The 19,186-nt window shown below is 41.8% G+C and overlaps 2 protein-coding genes across 2 annotated transcripts in view; both read left to right on the top strand.

The window, feature by feature from the left end:
- LOC311226401 (uncharacterized protein) overlaps positions 1 to 19,186 on the top strand; it is a gene marked incomplete at its 5' end in the record, with an annotated part of 864,333 nt that overhangs the window by 504,685 nt on the left and 340,462 nt on the right. The gene's annotated exons all lie outside the window — the stretch shown is intronic.
- Positions 3,284 to 17,227, top strand: LOC311227509 (ubiquitin-conjugating enzyme E2 R1-like). Its single transcript, XM_084313202.1, has 5 exons — positions 3,284 to 4,456; positions 4,779 to 4,865; positions 5,005 to 5,102; positions 13,617 to 13,751; positions 15,230 to 17,227. Exons 1-5 carry the CDS (start codon positions 4,268 to 4,270, stop codon positions 15,438 to 15,440), a joined length of 720 nt encoding a protein of 239 aa, XP_084169328.1. The 5' UTR covers positions 3,284 to 4,267; the 3' UTR covers positions 15,441 to 17,227.

The raw sequence follows: 19,186 nt of genomic DNA, 5'->3' as shown, positions 1-19,186 counted from the left end.
CATCCATCACCCTCAACATAGGGGCCCCCCAGGGCTGTGTTCTGAGTCCCCTCCTCTACTCCCTGTACACACACGACTGTGTGGCTCAGCGGAGTAGCAATACAATCGTCAAATTTGCTGACGACACAGTGGTGGTGGGCCTGATCTCTGCCAACGACGAGAGGGCCTACCTGGAAGAGGTCAAGGTCCTGGCGGGATGGTGCCAGGAAAACAGCCTCTCCCTGAACGTCAGCAAAACAAAGGAGATGATTGTGGACTTCAGGAGGTCGGGGGTCAAGGACTACAGCCCCCTCAGCATCGACGGGGCACCGGTTGAGAGAGTCAACAGCTTTAAGTACCTCGGAGCCTACATATCCGAGGACTTGACATGGACCACACACATTAACAGTGTTGTGAAGAAGGCACGACAACGCCTCTACTTCCTCAGGCGCCTAAGGAAGTTCCAAGTCAGCCAGAAGATCCTTAAGAACTTCTACTCATGTACAATAGAGAGCATCTTGACCGGCAACATCACCTCCTGGTTTGGGAATAGCACTGCACAAGACCAAAGCACACTACAAAGAGTGACACGTTCAGCCGAACGCACAATTGGAGGGGGGCTCCCCACCCTCCAGAACATTTACTACAAGCGTTGCAAGGGCAAGGCTAAGAGAATCATTAAAGACTCCAGTCACCCGAACAACTGCCTCTTTGAACTGCTGCGGTCAGGCAAGCGATACAGGAGTCTCAAGGCGAGCACAGAAAGACTCAGAAGAAGCTTCTATCCCCAGGCCATCAGGCTGCTAAACGAACAATGAATGAACACTACACAACAACAACCACCAAACGCACATAGCACACACATCCACACGCACACACTCACTTTAAACAAACACACTGTAGCACCCACTCCACACACTTATAGCACACACCCACTTTAAACAAACACACTGTAGCACCCACTCCCCACACTTTATATTTATGGATGAAGGATTGCACTACAACTCGTACACCTTACTGTAAATTGTACCTAAAATTGTACCTCATCCCATTTCTGCTTTGCACTAGATAGTACTGTACATTAGTACACTGCATAGTATTGTGTATTGTATATTATATGGTAACTCAGAACATTGTACATATGTCTATACCGAACACTGTGACCTCATTTTCTTCTTCTAAATTCATGCTATATTATGTTATTATGTTATTTGATACTATCTTGTCTAGCACAGTCTCTGGAGCGTAACAGTAAGAAGCATTTTGTATGAAAGTATTCTGTACTTCTGTATGACAACTATTAAAGAACTTGAACTTGAACTTGAAGTTACAGGTTGAAAAAACCCTCAGCTCGGAACTAGGCAAAATCTGCATATGGCTCGCCGACAACAAACTATCATTACACATGGGCAAAACAGAGTCCATTCTCTTCGGTTCAAATAACAAACTCAACAAGACAGATGGCTTCTCAGTTAAAGTGGGTGACAATATTGTCACAAGGAAAGATGAAATTACCTACCTGGGTTCCATCCTAGAGGCTAATCTTTCCTGTGACAAAATGGCATCCAATGTAATAAAAAAAGTCAACCAACGAACTTGATTCTTGTACCGGATCTCCTCTCTGGTAAACAAGAATACCCTGAAGACTCTGGCAGGAGCACTCATTCAAGGGTACTACGACTATGCTTGCACCTCATGGTACCAAAGCACCTCAAAGGCACTAAAAACCAAATTACAAACATCTCAAAACAAACTGGTCAGACTACTGCTTGACCTTACTCCGAGAACCCACCTCACCCCTGCCCACTTTGACAACCTAGGATGGCTTAGAGTAGACGACAGAGTACAGCAACTTGCAATGCGCCTGGTCTACAAGATACACTACACGACCAAGGTACCCATATACATGTCAAAATACTTCCCAAAGGTCAGTGAATACCACGATCACAATACCAGAGGGAGCTCCACAAATCATGTTAAACCCAGATTCGGCTCAAACAAGGGACTAAACACGTTTCGCAATTATGCCACATCAATGTGGAACGCCCTACCCAAAGCTGTAAAGGAATGTGAATCACACTACCCACGCAATTCGAAACTGGCCCCTACAAATGTCCTAACCCAGTTGTACAGTAAATGACCAAGTATGGCTTTGTCAGTATTCCAATGTACAGTAAACAGTGTCCCCCACCCACCCCCTACCCAACCCCCCCCCCCCCCCCCCCCCACCTCCAATGTACAGCCCCCACCCACCCACCCAACCCAACCCCACCCCACCTACCCAACCTCCTCCAATGTACAGTTTCTACGTCAAATGTATATACACTCTTTTTCTGGACACTTTTTGTATCACAAACAGTACTGTATTTGCAAATCTGGTATGTCATAAATGTATAGATGTAGCAGTACTGTCTATCTGTATGTCGTGTGTCTCATATATGTTATGATGAATTGAAAATGGGGGACCCTGATGTAAACAAGACGAAAGTCTTTCTCTGGTCTGCATTACCTTAACAATTGTACTGTACCCATTCTGCAATCTGTTAATAAACGTTTCAATCAATCAATCAATCAATCAATGTTTGTGTTTGTGCTCGTCCCATTTCACAACCACATTGTGAAATAGAATAGCTATAATTATCCACTCGACGCTGTAATGTTTCTGTCGCAATATATATATAACTAATATTATATATATATAGAATTTTAATTTTTTTATTATGCCCTTCCCCCCACTGGTTAAGAGTGTGACGTACATAAACTGCGCCAAACTATTTAGTATGCCCTTCCGCATGATTTTTTTCCGTAGCCAATGTGTGCGAAGACGCTCTCTGATTGGCTAGCCGCGTAGAGCGAAGACCCTCTCTTATTGGTTTAGCGCCGAAGGGTCTCTTCCGCCTAACCCTAACCCTAACCTTAACCCTAACCCTAACGTTAACCCTAACCTTAACCTTAGGAACGAGGCGACACTATTTAAACAATAACAAATAAGTGAGTCTTGTTTTATTTATAATTATTTATTTTATATAATTATAATAATTTGTTATATAATTTCTAACAATTATAACTATAACAATTATAACATTATAATAACCAATTATAATCATTTTAAATTATTTATTTTATTCTTACAAAAGTGGGTCTCGGGGGGGGGGGGGGGGGTGTAATCTGTTCTTTTCCCCCGAGAGATTTTGCTTTGGAAATATTTTACGTTTATAAAATTAAAAAACCAATTGAACTACAATCCCCAGAAAGCAACGCGATCTGTTGCCTATTTTGAGGAGGAGGAGAGAGAGAGAGAGACCTTTCAACAACATTCTTCTTTAGCCAGCTTGCTGTCAGGCAAGAAGATATCGAGCTGATTTCAGACAATCAAAGACGGGGGATTCCTTCTTGAAAGTTAAATCAACAACTGTTGTGCATTATTAGGCGGTTTGTACAACTACTTTTGTGTCTAAGTAGCAACGACGAGTTAGCAAAGATTTGTGGACGAGTAGGCTACGTAGAGAGAGAGAGAGAGAGAGAGAGAGCTTGCTAGCTTCTATTAGCCAGCGGCTATCATTAGATTGACGGCTTATCCGTGATCTAGAGAGCTAACTGTACGTTGTTTTTAGCCACAATGGTTTGTCAGTTTACCAACATTTAAATAAGTACCGTTATTGATTTTGATAAATAATTCTGTTAGCGTTATTATTAAGTCGTGGTGGTGGGGGCAAATCATAAACAAAGCCTTTTGTTGTTTAGACTTGTGCGCAGCTTGCCACTAGGGTTGGCTTTGTCATTGTTTCTCGATCACAGATAACAAAGAACTGCGTTATTAGAATAGAAATATTTTTTTACCCAACATTAATAAACATTTAGACGGAACAGGTCACGGATAAAGAATAACATAAACAAATCAAAGATAAGATAAGAATAGAATAAAAATGGAATAAAATATACAGTAAATAAATACAGTAAACATATACTCAAGTTTCTTTATTAGTTGTCATACAGAAGTACAGAATACTTTTATATAAAATGCTTCTTTCTGTTTTGCTCCAGAGATTGTCCTAGATAAAAATAGATGAGTATAAAAAGTATAGTAAGTATAAAATAGACTCCCTACTGAAGTCTACAGTAGGTGTCATATTGCACAGTGTTGTTTAAAAAGTATAAGAGTCCAGTTGCCAGATCAGCTGGCTGGTGGAGGAGGACGAGCTGCGGATCAAGTAAACAAATCTGTCTTCTTGTTGTCAAAGAGATTCTCTCTACAACAAGCTATAGCTCGACACTTATTATAGTCATCATGGCACAACACGGCCCCACTACTCATGTAGCCAGTTCACAGAAGGCGCTGATGCTCGAGATGAAGTCTCTCCAAGAGGAACCTGTCGAAGGATTCAGGATAACACTGGTGGACGAGGCAGATCTGTACAATTGGGAAGTGGCTATTTTTGGACCCCCCAACACTCACTACGAAGGAGGTTATTTCAAGGTATTCGCATGGCTCACACAACTACAGTACTAATTGTACACAACACAAAAAATTATGATGAATTGAAAATGGGGGGGACCCTGATGTAAACGAGACGAAAGTCTTTCTCTGGTCTGCATCCCCTTAACAATCGGGTGTATTGAGCCGTACTGTATTGTACCCACCCATTCTGCAATCTGTTAATAAAATGTTCAATCAATCAATCACACACAGCTACTGAAATAATTGAGCCCACTCCGTTGCCATTTTGTTTCCATATCCAAATTGTGCAACGTCATGTGTTGCCACTTAATACGCATTTTAACTATTTTTTTCCTAATAGGCTCGACTCAAGTTCCCTATTGACTACCCCTACTCCCCACCTGCCTTCCGCTTCCTCACGAAGATGTGGCACCCAAACATTTATGAGGTAAGTAAGTGGTAAAACGGGGGAAGCGATGTTGGTCATCTTAACACAATAATACACATTTATTATTATGTGCTTGATCTTGTGAAACTGGTCGTGTGGTTGTAATAATAGGAGTTTCTCTCTCTCTCTCCCGCGTCAGAACGGAGATGTGTGCATCTCCATACTCCACCCCCCTGTGGATGACCCCCAGAGTGGAGAACTGCCCTCGGAGAGATGGAACCCCACCCAGAATGTCAGGTACAGTCAGACACACGCACCCCATTATTCTCCCTGTCATGCACCCTTGATGCAATAATAGCAGAGGTGGGACCAAAGTTATTGTTTTGCAAGTCTCGAGTCTTTACACGCCATGTCAAGACTGGCAAGTCCCAAGTCAGAACTTTGGGTGTGTTCTTTTTGCAAAATGCAAAATGTAATACAATTTCAAAATGTTAACGCCAACAGAGTAATCGTTAGTATATTCAATTAGACACAACTTTTTTCTCTGCTTGATTGGCGGCTAGCGGATTGGTTTAAAATTAAACTAATCGGGGAAATAAAATTTCACCATTTTTTTTTTTTTTGTCAATTTCTTTTGAATTTTTTGGGCATAAGTCATAAGTGAAGTCACGAGTCATTGGTATTAAAGTCAAAGTCGAGTTTTGATAACGGACCCTGTTTTTGACACCATTTCGGCCACCCGTTCACACCGTGCTTTGCCAGTTCTGTTCCTCCCCCCCCATGCCCTGATCGCATGACGTGTGTTTTTGGTGGAACTCATTCGGAAAGTTCCTAGAAACTAAAGGTGGAATCCACTTTGGCTGCCAGCAGCACATGGACACGTGCAAAGTGTGCAGCCGTGTGTCTGGGTCACCCTGTCTCTTCTGGGTGTCGATTCACCTCTGGCCTGGATCTGCAACACAACAACAGGAGTATACATATCCTCCTGTGCCTTTTGTACAACATAGTTTGTACTTTGGTGGGACACATAATTACAGGATTTTTCACACCTAATTTAAAGGAAGGCCACGCCACAAAACAACATGCATCTCATTTAGTTACGAAAACATGTATGTTGACGATATGGATTAAGCAACAGTTGTGATTGGAGGATCAAGAAAAGAGGGCAGGGTTTGGGATGGGTCAAGACGGGTCTGGATTTCAGTAGAGATGTTCCGATACCATTTTTTTTCCTTCCCGATCCGATTCCGATACCTAAGCTTTGGGTATCGGCCGATACTGATCCGATACCAGTGCATACATTAAAAAAATATATATATATAAATTATAAAACTTATACAGCTACTGTTTTATATATACAGTTTTTTAGTAATAACTATAAAGTAATGGTATTTATTCAACAACAGGTGATTGTATAGATTAGTATTAGTATCAGTAATTGAAAACTATCTCAATGAGTTCACCCACGGAAAGGTTGTTGGCACATTACTTCCACACGGACATTATTCGTTGCTGCACTTGCTTCCACAAGGCTCCGTTTAAGTAGCAGAGGCTCTGTTGGGATTTTTGCACAATAAATATTCAACATTCTCTTTTGAGACTCCGCCTCAGACTCTTATCATTTGGCACTAAAAGCTAAACATTGTCACCGATATGGCTGTCCGCAACATGTCATTAATTGTGTACGCGAGGTGGTCGATCAGTGATGACGTTAACGTGAGCTAGGTTAGCTAGCATGAGCTACCGGTAGATGGAAAGACTGTAACGTTACTGGTGAAAATGTGATTAACGTTGGAATACTCCTTTGCCAACTTGCTGTACTTTGCTTGCAGGTCTGCAGCCATTATTGCTGGATTATGAATAGCCCCAACTTTAGCCAAGGTAACGTTAAAGCTAAAACTTTAACGTTAGTTAACGCTAGCTTTCGGTTAGCTGTTCAATGCTAATAACACCACCAAGCGAACCCACCAGAGCTCCCCGTCAACAGCGCTCTGTCGGGACGATGTGGCATTTAAGAAAGTATCTGCTGTTAAAATGACAAACAGCATTGACACTTTAATTCACGGTCGGTTAATTAAAAACACGTTTGTTTTATAATGCTCACTCAGCAGACCGCAGTGTTGTTGATAAATTACGTCATTTGGTATCAGAGCGCAGAATTAGAGGGTACTCGCCGATACCGATACCAGCATTTTAGGCAGTATCGGCGGCATTTCCGATACTGGTATCGAAACAACTCTAGATTTCAGGGCTCTATCTAATGACGTTGTCAATCTCATGGTGATATTTTAGGGTGAAATTTTTTTACGAGTGGATTCTCCACTAGGGATGGGCAGCGATTTTCGAATAGTAAAAAAAAATACTATTTTATGGCTTTATGCAAATAAAGTTTTTAAATATATTACCGGGGGGGCGGCTGGTTAGCGCAGCGGACTAAGCGCTCGCCTACCACCGCAGAGACTCTGTGATCGAATCCAGCTGTCAGCGCCAGCGGTACCTCCGGCTTGGTCAGTCGTCCCTACTAACACAATTGGAAGTGTTAGTGGGTGGGAAGCCGGTGGGGTGTGTATCCTGGTCGTTGTAAACAGCGACTCCTACTGGTCGGCCTGCTCAGCAAGGAAGGGATCTGGGGGATGTAGTGTGATCCTCCCATGCGTTACACTCCCCCAGTGAGAGTCCTCGCTGTCAGGTGAAAAGAAGCGGCTGGCTGACTCCATGTATCGGAGGAAGCATGTGATAGTCTTCAACCCTCCCTAGGCCGGCAAGTGGGGGAAAAAATGCACGCAATGACCAGGAAGGGAATTGGCATAACGACTAAATTGGGGATGGGAGAAAAATACGGAAAATAGGGGGAGAAAAAACAGATTAAAAAAAATATATATATTACCGGCACCTACAATGTGTAGTGTATTGAGAGGGGACCCTATAAACTGTTACACCATTGAACGGCATGCTGGGTACGGCTTGCTAGCCAGGTAGCATAACAGTACGTTAATAGCTGGGAGAACAGAAAAGACATGGTAGCAACGTTTTGTACATTTGTCATGTTGTTTCACTAAGTTCACACATATCAAGCACCAGTCATGTAACGTTCAGAATTAATGCTTTTCTTCCCGAAATATGCTAGCTCCGTCAGTTAGCGTTAGCTGTAAGCAATGACCGCAGCCAGATAGCTCGCTTGCTTACTTCACATTCGTCAAGTCAAGTCAAGAGTTTTATTTGTCACGGCATACGAGTATACAATGAAATGCGGGTGGTCTTGCCCGCAACGATGTGCATAATACAATAGTAATAACAAATTGTGCAATAAACAAGTAAACAGAGTAGGGCATATCGGTATATGTACACAAATTGTGCAATAAAACAAGTAAACAGAGTAGGGCATATCGGTATATGTACATACCGTAAGTTATTTACAGAGCATGGTAGGACATGCTAGGTCCTGTGGCTGTGGTAGTGCAATACACTGTTAGCTACGGATGAGGCACTGGGTCTTTATGTACATGCTATATTATACAATCTCAAGTTATACTATACTATTCTTAAAGTGACCTTTCCTTAGTGGCCATAAGTGTGGGCGTGTGCAGCATGAGTGTGTGCTTATTAAGTATTTTCGATTAGTAATTGAATAGTTCCCAGTGACTATAGAAATAGTAATTTTGTGAGTTTTGCCCATTCCTATTCTCCACAATGGAGCAAAGAACCCCTGTACACGGTCTTCACTTACAATTAAAACATATTTATTCAGAACAACGTTTCGATTTTTTAATTGCAAGTGAAGAAGAGGTTGTCAGCCCACAGTCTTCTACACAGCTGTAATACAGTGTAAAAGCAGGTCATAACACAGGTTGTAGCTCTTCAGGTATAGGTACATCTGTTAGCTTTTTCACTTGGAATATTAAAGGCATGGATAATTAGATCGAGATCGATTTTTTTTTACACATCTTACATTTTCATTTAGCTGACGCTTTTATCCAAAGCGACTTACAAGTTCTGTACGACAAGTCATCAGGAAGGGCACAACTCTATCAGCTGAGTAACAATGTTCATCAAAGTGTTGAGTGCTACAGTGTAGGTTAGTTTATTAGGACATGTGCATGACAGTAAGGTTAGTTAGGGTTAGTTTTTATTATTTCAGATAATGGTTGAAGAAGTGCGTCTTTAGTCGACGGCGAAAGATTGGACGGGTTTCGGCCGGCTGTCCTAACTGGGGTGGGTAGTTCATTCCACCATTGTGGGGCAAGGACTGATCCATAACGTGATTAAGCGATTAAATGCCAACCTAGTTTTTCTACAGGAGATGACTAAATGCCGAGATGTTGCTTCAACGTGGGCTGTTGCGTGGGGGAGCTAGACCGACATACTGCCATGTCAGTTCAACGTGTGGGTTGCAGTACACTGACAAGCCACTAGGTGGCTGTGCTGCGTTGTGTTGGCTATAATGTGTACAACATGGTGGCGTCTCTACAATTCGTACCCGCATTTCTGCAGACCTCTCTCTGATTGGTTGAGCTCCATTTCTGCAGACCCCTCTCTGATTGGTTGAGCGAAGCCCCTCTCTGATTGGAAATGTACTACCAGATTAGCTTATAACGTTATTTCGCGTGACTTCGCGGTTTATTCATAACGTTATGCACATTTCACAACACAGCCAGCTGTCAGAAACTGTACATTGTAACGTTGTTATTTCGCGGCCTGCCCATTTGATGTTCCCAAATCATATTCAGAAAGTAGGGCTGGGCGATATGGAAAAAAATCATATCGCGATAACGATATGATAATTTTATTTTATTTCTCGATATCGATAATTATCGAATTGTTATAAGTATAATGTTTTTTTTTTTTTTTTTTTTCTTTTTTTTTTAACAACAGATGTATGTTTATTTTGCAGCAATTCTTTGTCATTGCCGCCATCTTTAGTGTTACATCCCCTCACACTCCAGTTCTCAGGCTGCAGCTGGTTTAAAAGCTAAAGTAAACCGGTTTCTCTGCTGGCTGTGGCTCCAGAGGAGTTGAACAGTTCTGGCTCTGCTAGTTTATTTTCGATCTTTTGGCGCTTTTTTGGTGGACAAACCACCGCACATGTGCACCGTGACTCGTGACTGGAGTCTAGTTCTGCTAGCACACATAGCCTACTGTGTACAGACGGTTTCAAAATGTATTTTAAATTAGAAAGCAAACAAAATAAATGGACAAGAGAAAAAGAAATCTGAATTTGGTCAGTATTGTCATTTGGACAAGCAAAGCCATTACTTTAAGTTGCAGGCAAGAAAGACAAGTCTGTCCACTGTCTCTGGTTTTAAAACTGCCCTGTTGCAGGTAAAAAAAAAAAAGAAAAAAAAGAAAAAAACGATTTTTCGATTTTTTTTTAATTTCGATATTCGATATCGATTATTAAAATATATCGCGATATTTATCATTATCGTTATATCGCCCAGCCCTATCAGAAAGTATCACAGAGACTTCTATTGACCAAGGAATTAGTTATTATTAGTAAGACACATTTCCGTAGCAATTGACCACCAGACTCTTTCTCTTAAAACTTTGAATCTGAGAGAGCTCTGGTCAGCGAAGCCGGCGAGCGATTATTATTGGTTTTTAATGACAAACCAATTACATAATCCTATCCAACATATGTGTAAAGGCACACACAACATATTCCAGTTAACGGTATATTTTTTTAATGATTCGTTATGGCGTAATCAATACTTCCATGCGTATAAATTGCGTTCTCGACCTCCATGTTTTGGGGCTATTCATCAGAAAACTCGGATCCGGGATTCGGCTCCCATCCGTCGGGCAACAACTGTGGGTTTTCAGCCTCTCTCTGGAGCTTAACAGAGTTTCGACTCCTGGCTAGAGGAGCTTGTCGCGGCTCATGCGCATGCGCGCGCTCGGCCAATCAGAGAGGGGTCTGCAGAAATGGCCTCAACCAATCAGAGAGGGGTCTGCAGAAATGCGGCTACGAATTGTAGAGACGCAACATGGTGATGCATGTTAAATACGGAAGTATGTCAGGCCCAGCCCAGGGAAATGGCCAATCACAGCTCTGCTCTGCGCTGTAATTTGCTTAGATTTCTTGTGCACGTGATCTCAAGAAGGTGCTGAATGAGCTCAGTGGCAATTTTTCATGACTGGTACATTTTAGCATGGTGTTATTCACCGTCAAAGATGAAAAGAGAAAAGACAATTATTTATATTCTCCTTTTGGTTCATTACAATTTACTCAAGCCTAGTAACGGACACAATAGTTCTGACACTGGGAATTAGGGGTGGAACGGTACACATTCAAACCGTACACCGTTCGGCACGACCTCCACGGTTCGGGGCATGGGTGTATTGTTCGGTTATAACGGTTAGCCTCGAGCTAGGCTAACGTTACGTTAGCCACAAGCTAACTAACTTTAGCCATGAGCTAACTAACGTTAGCCACGAGCTAACCGTGGAAACAAACACTCACAGCGAAGTGACTCCACGACACCAGTTCCATTTGGGGAAAGGGGGTATATTGACGAAGCTTGACAACAGAGGTTGTATCTGTGTAAAATAACGAGCCAGGAGACTAGAGCTGTGTGTGTCAACTGCGTCTGTTTACATCCTGGTCCCTGCTGGGATGTACCAACTCGACACCACTGTGGGGGGGTTTATATAACATTCCCCATTCCCTTGTAACATCTAATTTTTTTGTTTATAACGACAGTTACAACATTCCTTAGTGCAAATTATTATTAATACAAGAAACCCCATAAACGTCCTTATTTAAAAACCTAATAATCTTTTCTGTGACTTCCTTTTTGATAAAGTCTAGTGCTGGTTGAGCATATGCATACTTTGTTGATGGCCTTTGTCTATAATGTGGCCACAAAAATAGAAAGGTTTAATTATTTAGTTTGTTTGCACTAAGTTAATACTTTGACAAATGTAGTCTATATTTTTCAGTCAGTTCGGTCTTTGTGTGCCAAACATTATTTAAGGCAAACCGCTGTAAATCTATATTTTTTTTTCAAATAAATGAGAAGCATGTTTACATTTTTGGAGTGTATTATTATAAAAAAAACAATGTATATCGAACCGAACCGAAGACCGTGACCACAACCATGATACGAACTGAACCGTTGATTTTGTGAACCGTTCCACCCCTACTGGGAATACATTCCCTGAGATCCATAGATGTCCCTAGATACAAAGAACATGCAAATGGACCATGTAGAAGTGGAGCAATCTTCCATTTACTTAGGTATGTATTTTTAGGAAGATTTTCAGAGAATAAAATTATGGCCAGGGCTTATCTCGGACCACGGCCCTTTGACCCGTAGACCCCCCGGCTTTGGAGATTTAATCTCTTATTTGATAATAATAATTATTTTATAATTCTATTGATGATTTTCTTGCTCTAAACCATAACGATTCCACCTCTTTCTTCTTATTATGGGAAACACTGAAATAATTTCTCAGAGGGCAAATTATATCCTTCTTAGCTCACTCAAAAGTGCTTCTTCAAGAGCTCACATCTAAGATATCATAATTATTTTCAAATCCCTCTCCTGAACTATCTAGTGACTTGACTTGCAGGCGGAATTTGACTTTATCTCTACTTGTGAAGTTTACTTGCCCACCAACTAAAGCGGAATGCTCGATCCCTCAAATTAGTAAGTAAAGTAAATTGGTCACCATTCTGGAACCATTTGTAGCAGATGCACAAGTCTGGCGTCTTTTGAAAGGAAACAAGAATACATCTTAAATTACTTTGGGTATGCAATCAACAGACCTTTTATGCAAAACTAGCCCCATGCTTGGCCCGGTGCATACTCTTTGATTTGATATACTCTAAAAGCCAGACTGACTCACCCGAAATTGTAATTTCCCTCTATGCTGAAAAAGCATGTTTGCTTCATGGATTTGTCTCTTGTACACTTCTTTTTAAGCTAGCATACACAGCAATGACAACCGGTGTGGTTATTTCTCTCTTACACGTAGGACACACCATGGATGTCCTCTATCCCCCCTGTTGTTCGCCCTGGCAATTGAACCACTCTCTGTTACGGGGGGGGGGTTACACTGCCTATTTTCCACTATTATTGTTGGTCTGCACGTGCACACATTCGCAAAGTAATTTATTGGCTTGAGTCTCTTAATACTCCCTGGTGTAGGTTCAAGGTTGGAGTCTCACTCTTGCACTTCATCTTCCCTTCCTGCCCTCCTGGCCAGTTTTCAGATGGCCCAGTAGTTAATACTTAATACTTTATAGATCTGGCAGCAATTTAGACACTATTTTATGTTTTTTGTTCTGCATCAACCTTGGCAACCTATGTGAAAAATCATCTCCCCCCCCCCCCCCCCCCCTTCATCACTAGATTTAACTTTTTCTCAGTGGCACAGAAAAGGTATCAAGAAATGTCAATATCCGTCATCTTCAACTCCCTCCATCTCATCTTTTTAGATATTTTCAATTGAACTGTTTGTTTCTTTTCGATCAATTGTATTGCCTATATTTATGTCTTTCTACGATTACCCTGCCCATACCTGTACCCCCCTCCCCATGTTGCTATGGCGGGCAAGGGGATCAATAAAGCAATATCTTATCTTAAACAGCCATGGGCTGACCAGCTCACTTTGCTGAGTGTGACCTCTGTATTTGTCCTAATAGGACCATCTTGCTGAGTGTGACCTCTGTATTTGTCCTAATAGGACCATCTTGCTGAGTGTGACCTCTGTATTTGTCCTAATAGGACCATCTTGCTGAGTGTGACCTCTGTATTTGTCCTAATAGGACCATCTTGCTGAGTGTGACCTCTGTATTTGTCCTAATAGGACCATCTTGCTGAGTGTGATCTCGCTGCTGAACGAGCCCAACACCTTCTCTCCGGCCAACGTGGACGCCTCTGTCATGTACCGTAAATGGAGGGATAGCAAGGGCAAGGACCGAGAGTACGCGGAGATCATCAGGTAAATGGGACACAACATGTAAACGCGCTCACAAAGTATTGACTGAACACTTTTTGTTTACGTACTTTTTAATCAATTTTTATCTAGCACACTCCCAGGAGCTCATACATTACTATGACAACTAATAAAGAAACTTGAAACTATTGTAAAAGCACGTATACAACCAAGTACTACTAGTAACGATAGTGAACGGGTGTTTTGTGTGTGATAATTCAGCCCCACAGGGTCGCACAACGTCCTTGAAGTGCTAAAAGTGCTTGATTTTAAAAAGATGTATAGGCCTTAAACGGGAATCTTTTTAACAAGGTGCTTAAAAAGTCCTTGAAATTAAAATCAACCATTCGTATTGAATGTTTTGTTCATCCATGATCAAATTGTTCCGAATCAAAGAATAGTTTTTTTTCTTTCTGTTTTAATAAAACCTGACGCGAGTCGCTGTCTCGCTCGCTCCAACTGCTTTTCCTCATTTCTTCGCGTGTGTGATGCTCTTAGCTTGTTCTAGCAGGCAAGCAGGCCAAGAAGATGCTTAAAAAAAAACGGCATTTAAAAGTGAATTGTATCCGTCGGGTGACATCCTTGAAAATGAAAAAATAGTGCTTGGAAAAGTACTTAATTTAACTGGCACCGATTTGAGGACGATTTGCCCACCGGCGCGATACGCCACTTTGTATAAAGTATAAAGATCAGTGTTGCAAAAAAAAGTATTCAATCCTCAAGTTCAAGAAAAAAATTGCCACTTTTCTGGGCGCCAGTTAAGAGGTTAAAAGTCCTTGAATTTAATTTAGCAATGTCCGTGGTAACCCTGTAGTAACAAGTGAAAGGGTATTTTTTGTATGTGATAATTCAGCCCCATCTCACTTAAAATATGTAAACAAAGTATTAATTACCACAGGAAAACATGTCTTAACCATAACCGTTAAGCGAATCTTAAAACGAACCATAACTCATTCACGGCCACTAGCTTTCGCCATCTGCGCTGTTTGGGGCCAGCGGCGGTAACAATTTTTTTTACTTGAACTTGAGGACTGCATACTTTTTTTTGCAAAGCTTAGCTTTATACTTTATACTTATAGCACATGCATGAGCCTGGTCTCTTTTCACTGTATGCCGTGACAAATAAAACTCTTGACTTTTGAAAGATAACATTCTGAAGTTACTAATGCAAAAAAGGAAAATCACTTTTAGTGCTAATGAAATGGAGTAACGGAGGTCTGAACTTGAGTTGAACTTGTGTATTTTTCTGTAGTGGTTTGCAAGATTCCATATATATATATTGCTGGAAAACACTGCGGTTCCATAGCCTGAAGTCGTATGTAGTACAGGTTCAAATTTGATAAAGAATTCGTTCAGAAATGGGTCTTTGAGAGACGTCCGAGTAAAACCGACGACAAAAAAAATAAAAAAAAACTCTGAATACGAGAATCATCCAAACACAAGGCCAGGCTGACCACCGCTTTTGCTCTTCTTCTGTTTGTCAGGAAGCAGGTTCTGGCCACCAAGGCGGAGGCGGAGCGCGACGGCGTGAAGGTGCCCACCACGCTGGCCGAGTACTGCATCCGCACACGGGCGGCGCCCGCCGACGAGGGCTCCGACCTCTTCTACGACGACTACTACGACGACGAGGACCTGGAGGGCGAGGACGGCGACTGCTGTTATGACGAGGACGACTCCGGCAACGAGGAGTCATGACGCGCGTCTTGACCTTTGCCCACCCCCCCACCCCACCCCACCCCCGGTTCCATCTGACAAAAATACCACTCCTCCTTCCCTGTCGGGGATTAAAGGACTACAACCGAGACTGATTTGAACTTCGAACCTCTAAACTTTCTTTTTTTTTCTTTCTTAGTCTCTGGCTTCTTTTCAGAGACCCAAACAGGGGCCCCGGCGTGGTAATACTTTGCACCAGCACAATCTGGCAAACTTATCTCGAGTGTCGCACAACGCCGCTATTACCCCCGTAGCCATTTCCTATCGCTATATTCGGCCCCCTCCATAGTAGTGTTGTAGATTTAATAGCCGCTGTCGCCATGGAAACCTCTGCACTGGTGTCGCTTAACCGATCTGGTCCCTTTTCCTTTTTTATATTCCCTATTTCCCTTTTATCTCTCCGGATTGTAAAAACCCGAGTCACCCCGCGCACACCTATCCTAGAGTCGGCTTCGGTGACGTACGTACGCACGCGGGACCGGGGACGAACCAGCTGATTTTTTTTTTATGTGGGAATTTCGGTTCGAAGGGTTTGGCCCCCCCCCCCCCCCCCCCCGAGATGCACGGCTCTTCGAGATCTTCGACGGGGACGCTTCTCAGAACTCCTGTGCATGTCAGACATGGACGTTTTCTTTTCTTTTTATTCCTATACAGATGAACTGTTTACCTGTGATCTTTTCAGTAGGGTCAATAAAAAAAAAACTCCAATAGAAAAAGAGGTATGATCACGGGAGATTCCTTCGCCGGGAGGACCAGTAGGCACACACTCTCTGAACACTGGGTCTGAAAGCCCCAATGGGAACATTTCAGTGACGCGGCTCTTCTTCTTCTTCTTCTTCTTCTTCTTCCTTTTTGCCGTGGTCCTCCGGCGATGAACTGGTATGTTTTATCTGTTGTTTTGAGAGAGTGGGGTTGTGTTATTATTAAAAGTAGCGCAGCTGTAAGGTTGCCGAGGGCGGGCGATGGAGCTTTTACCAGACGGGCAGAACTAATTACTGATCGGAAATATCTGATCTTTCTCTCCGCGTTCCTGCTCATGTGGAGTGGAAGTAGTTTTGAAAAAAGAAAGCCCAAAACATTGTATGATTATGAGTACAAAAATAAAAAAGAGAGAAAAACTATATAAAAAATAAAGATGTTTGCTGTATTTGTCTGTCTTCACAATTTGCCCCATTGCAAGCTTTGCTGTTTTCCTATCTTTGATTAGACACACTGCCTGTAATCTTTGTTAGAGAATGAATTGAATGGTCTCTGTGACGAGGTCATGGGGGGGGGGTTGATTTATTTTTCTTTTCTTTTTCTTTTGTGTTGTAGGAAAATGATCGTTGTTGAATAATGTTGTGGCAGAAAGAGCCCCTGGAGGGGGGAAAAGAAAATGGCCGCCGTGTTTTTATTTTGACTGTATTTATTTTCGTGTGCTGGTGGAGGGTGGGATGGGTGCCGTCGCGGATATCAAAGCGTGCGAGTGTGCGTGTTGGGTGTCCTTTCTATAGTGTGTTTTGCATCAGCCATTATTGGCTGTTTTTATTTACTCAAATTGGGATTTCTAACTACAGTTCTCAGGATATTTACGGATAATTAGAAGAAAATTAAGTCTCTGGGTGGTCTTCAAAGTTGGTTTACAATTTCAACAGGAACTTTTACTCGTATGCACACATGGCCGTATGGATGATCACCTTAACCCCTAGCCCCCCCCCCCCTTCTCCCCATGTATTTTATTTTTTATTTTTTGGCTATTTAAAAAAAAAATAAAGATCTTTATTGGAAAATGACTTCATAATACAAATTTAATTTAGGGCTTTGTTGAGATGTATTATTGTATTGGTGTCTATGTACTACTATACATGTGGGCCTTGTAGGCGACGTGTAGCACTAGTGTGCACAATATTAACCCTTTCACTACCGCACTACAGAAAGTTAACCCTTTCACTGCCACACGACAAATGGTTAATTTACAAAATTGCCTGTTTTACAGCTACAGTATCAGGGTTCCCACGGTACCTGGAAAACATGGAATTTATTTTTTCATTTTCCAGGTATGGAAAAGTCATGGAAACTGAGCAAAAGTGAACACTTACATGGAAATTGAAACAGTTGTCCTGGAAAATGTTATTGGATGATGTGTAAAATAGTAATCAAATGAAACTATTGAGCACATAATTAAGATGAGTTTATAAAAACCCTTTACATGTGAACCGCTTTTAGTGTAGATAGAAATGGATGATCCCATGTTGTAGAGCATGCGCTTGGCATCATATCTGGTATATTGGATGTTGAATTGATGCAGGCAACCTGGTGATATGGACTTTAAAAGTATAGTTTCGGATTGGTGGACTTCCGGAATAATAACCGAGAACAGTTACTCGCGATCTCAATAGAACGGTCAAATACATTCATTTCCCAGCCAACACAGGAGCCTTGACATCTACAGTGAAACTTCTAATGCAAGTAGCTGTGTTTTAACTGTGGTAAACCTGGGTGTATCAACGTTAGTTAGTAAACAGTGCAATCTTGCTAGCTAGCAGCTTACACTGGAATTGTTGAGGTAATTTTTACCTTGCTTTTAAAATACTAGAACTATGTTTGATCCCCATATGTACTATTTCACTCATTGACTTTTCCTAAAACCGTGTTATTCACCACATTTAGGAGTTTTGTATAGTATAGTATAGACATGTCATATATGTCTATATGAATTGAAAATGGGGGACCCTGATGGAAACAAGACAAACGTCTTTCTCAGGTCTGCATCCCCTTAACAATTGTATGTATTGAGCCGTACTGTATTGTACCCATTCTGCAATCTGTTAAATAAAGTTTTCATTCATTCATTCATTCATTCAGTTTGTTTTGATTTCATTAATGATGGTTAGCATTAAGCACATGCAGTACAATCTTGCTAGCCAACATTCAGCTTGCTAACTAACTAGCTAGTGTTGGCTAGCTTGAATTGCTAGCTAACTACCAATACATTTTCACATTAGGCTGTGCCATTACTTCTATACTAGTTGACATGACCAGTCTAGTCTTGTTCTACTTTGAACTATTTTGTGATTTATCATTTTTTTCGGTAAATAAATGATACTAATAATAGGAACATTTGGGTTGAGACATTTCTTTTAAATCATTGATCATGACCATTCAGATCTTCAGACTGTAGAGAGGAGGATGAGGAGTGGAGAGGGGGAGGAGCCAGGAAGGCACAGAAGGAAAGAGGGAGGAGGAAGAGAAGAGGGGCGAAGATGAAAGAGAAGAAGAGGATGACGGAGGAAAAGAGTGGAGAGGAGTTGAGAAGAGTAGGAAGAGAAGACAGGAGCAGACACGAGAGGGGAGGTGTGGAGAGAAGAGGACAGGATGAGATATATAGGAGAGGAGTGGAAGAGAGAACATATATCAATCCCAGTGCCCATGTGTCTCAAAGTTCCAGTTCAATAAATTGTTGTTCATCTACAGCAGGGGTCCTCAAACTTTTTCCTGTGAGGGCTACATAATTTTTCCCTTCTCTGGTGGGGGCCGGGGTCAGTTTGTAACAGAAAAAGTGTGACGATCGCAGGGGTGCCTAAACGTAAACATTTATTGTTTTCCAGAAAGCCACACATAACCAAATATTAATAACCCTTTCCGGGATCTTCACAGAAAAATCAGGAAATAAATAATAACACCATTAACACTTTGTATGCCACTCACGGGTTTACGCCCCGACCGTTGAATGCCACGCCAGAGTATTC

This window comes from Notolepis coatsorum (genome assembly GCF_963971535.1).
Source record: "Notolepis coatsorum genome assembly, chromosome: 4".
Lineage (NCBI taxonomy): Eukaryota > Metazoa > Chordata > Actinopteri > Aulopiformes > Paralepididae > Notolepis > Notolepis coatsorum.
The sequence above is the reverse complement of the archived record's forward strand: the minus strand, read 5'-3'. Positions and strand labels throughout refer to the sequence as shown.

Excerpts from the sequence above, each read along its gene's own strand:
- LOC311227509 (XM_084313202.1), top strand. The coding sequence starts at position 4,268 with ATGGCACAACACGGCCCCACTACTCATGTAGCCAGTTCACAGAAGGCG. Across the intron at positions 5,103-13,616 it reads AACCCCACCCAGAATGTCAG|GACCATCTTGCTGAGTGTGA; the intron begins GTACAGTCAGAC and ends TTGTCCTAATAG. Across the intron at positions 13,752-15,229 it reads GAGTACGCGGAGATCATCAG|GAAGCAGGTTCTGGCCACCA; the intron begins GTAAATGGGACA and ends TCTGTTTGTCAG.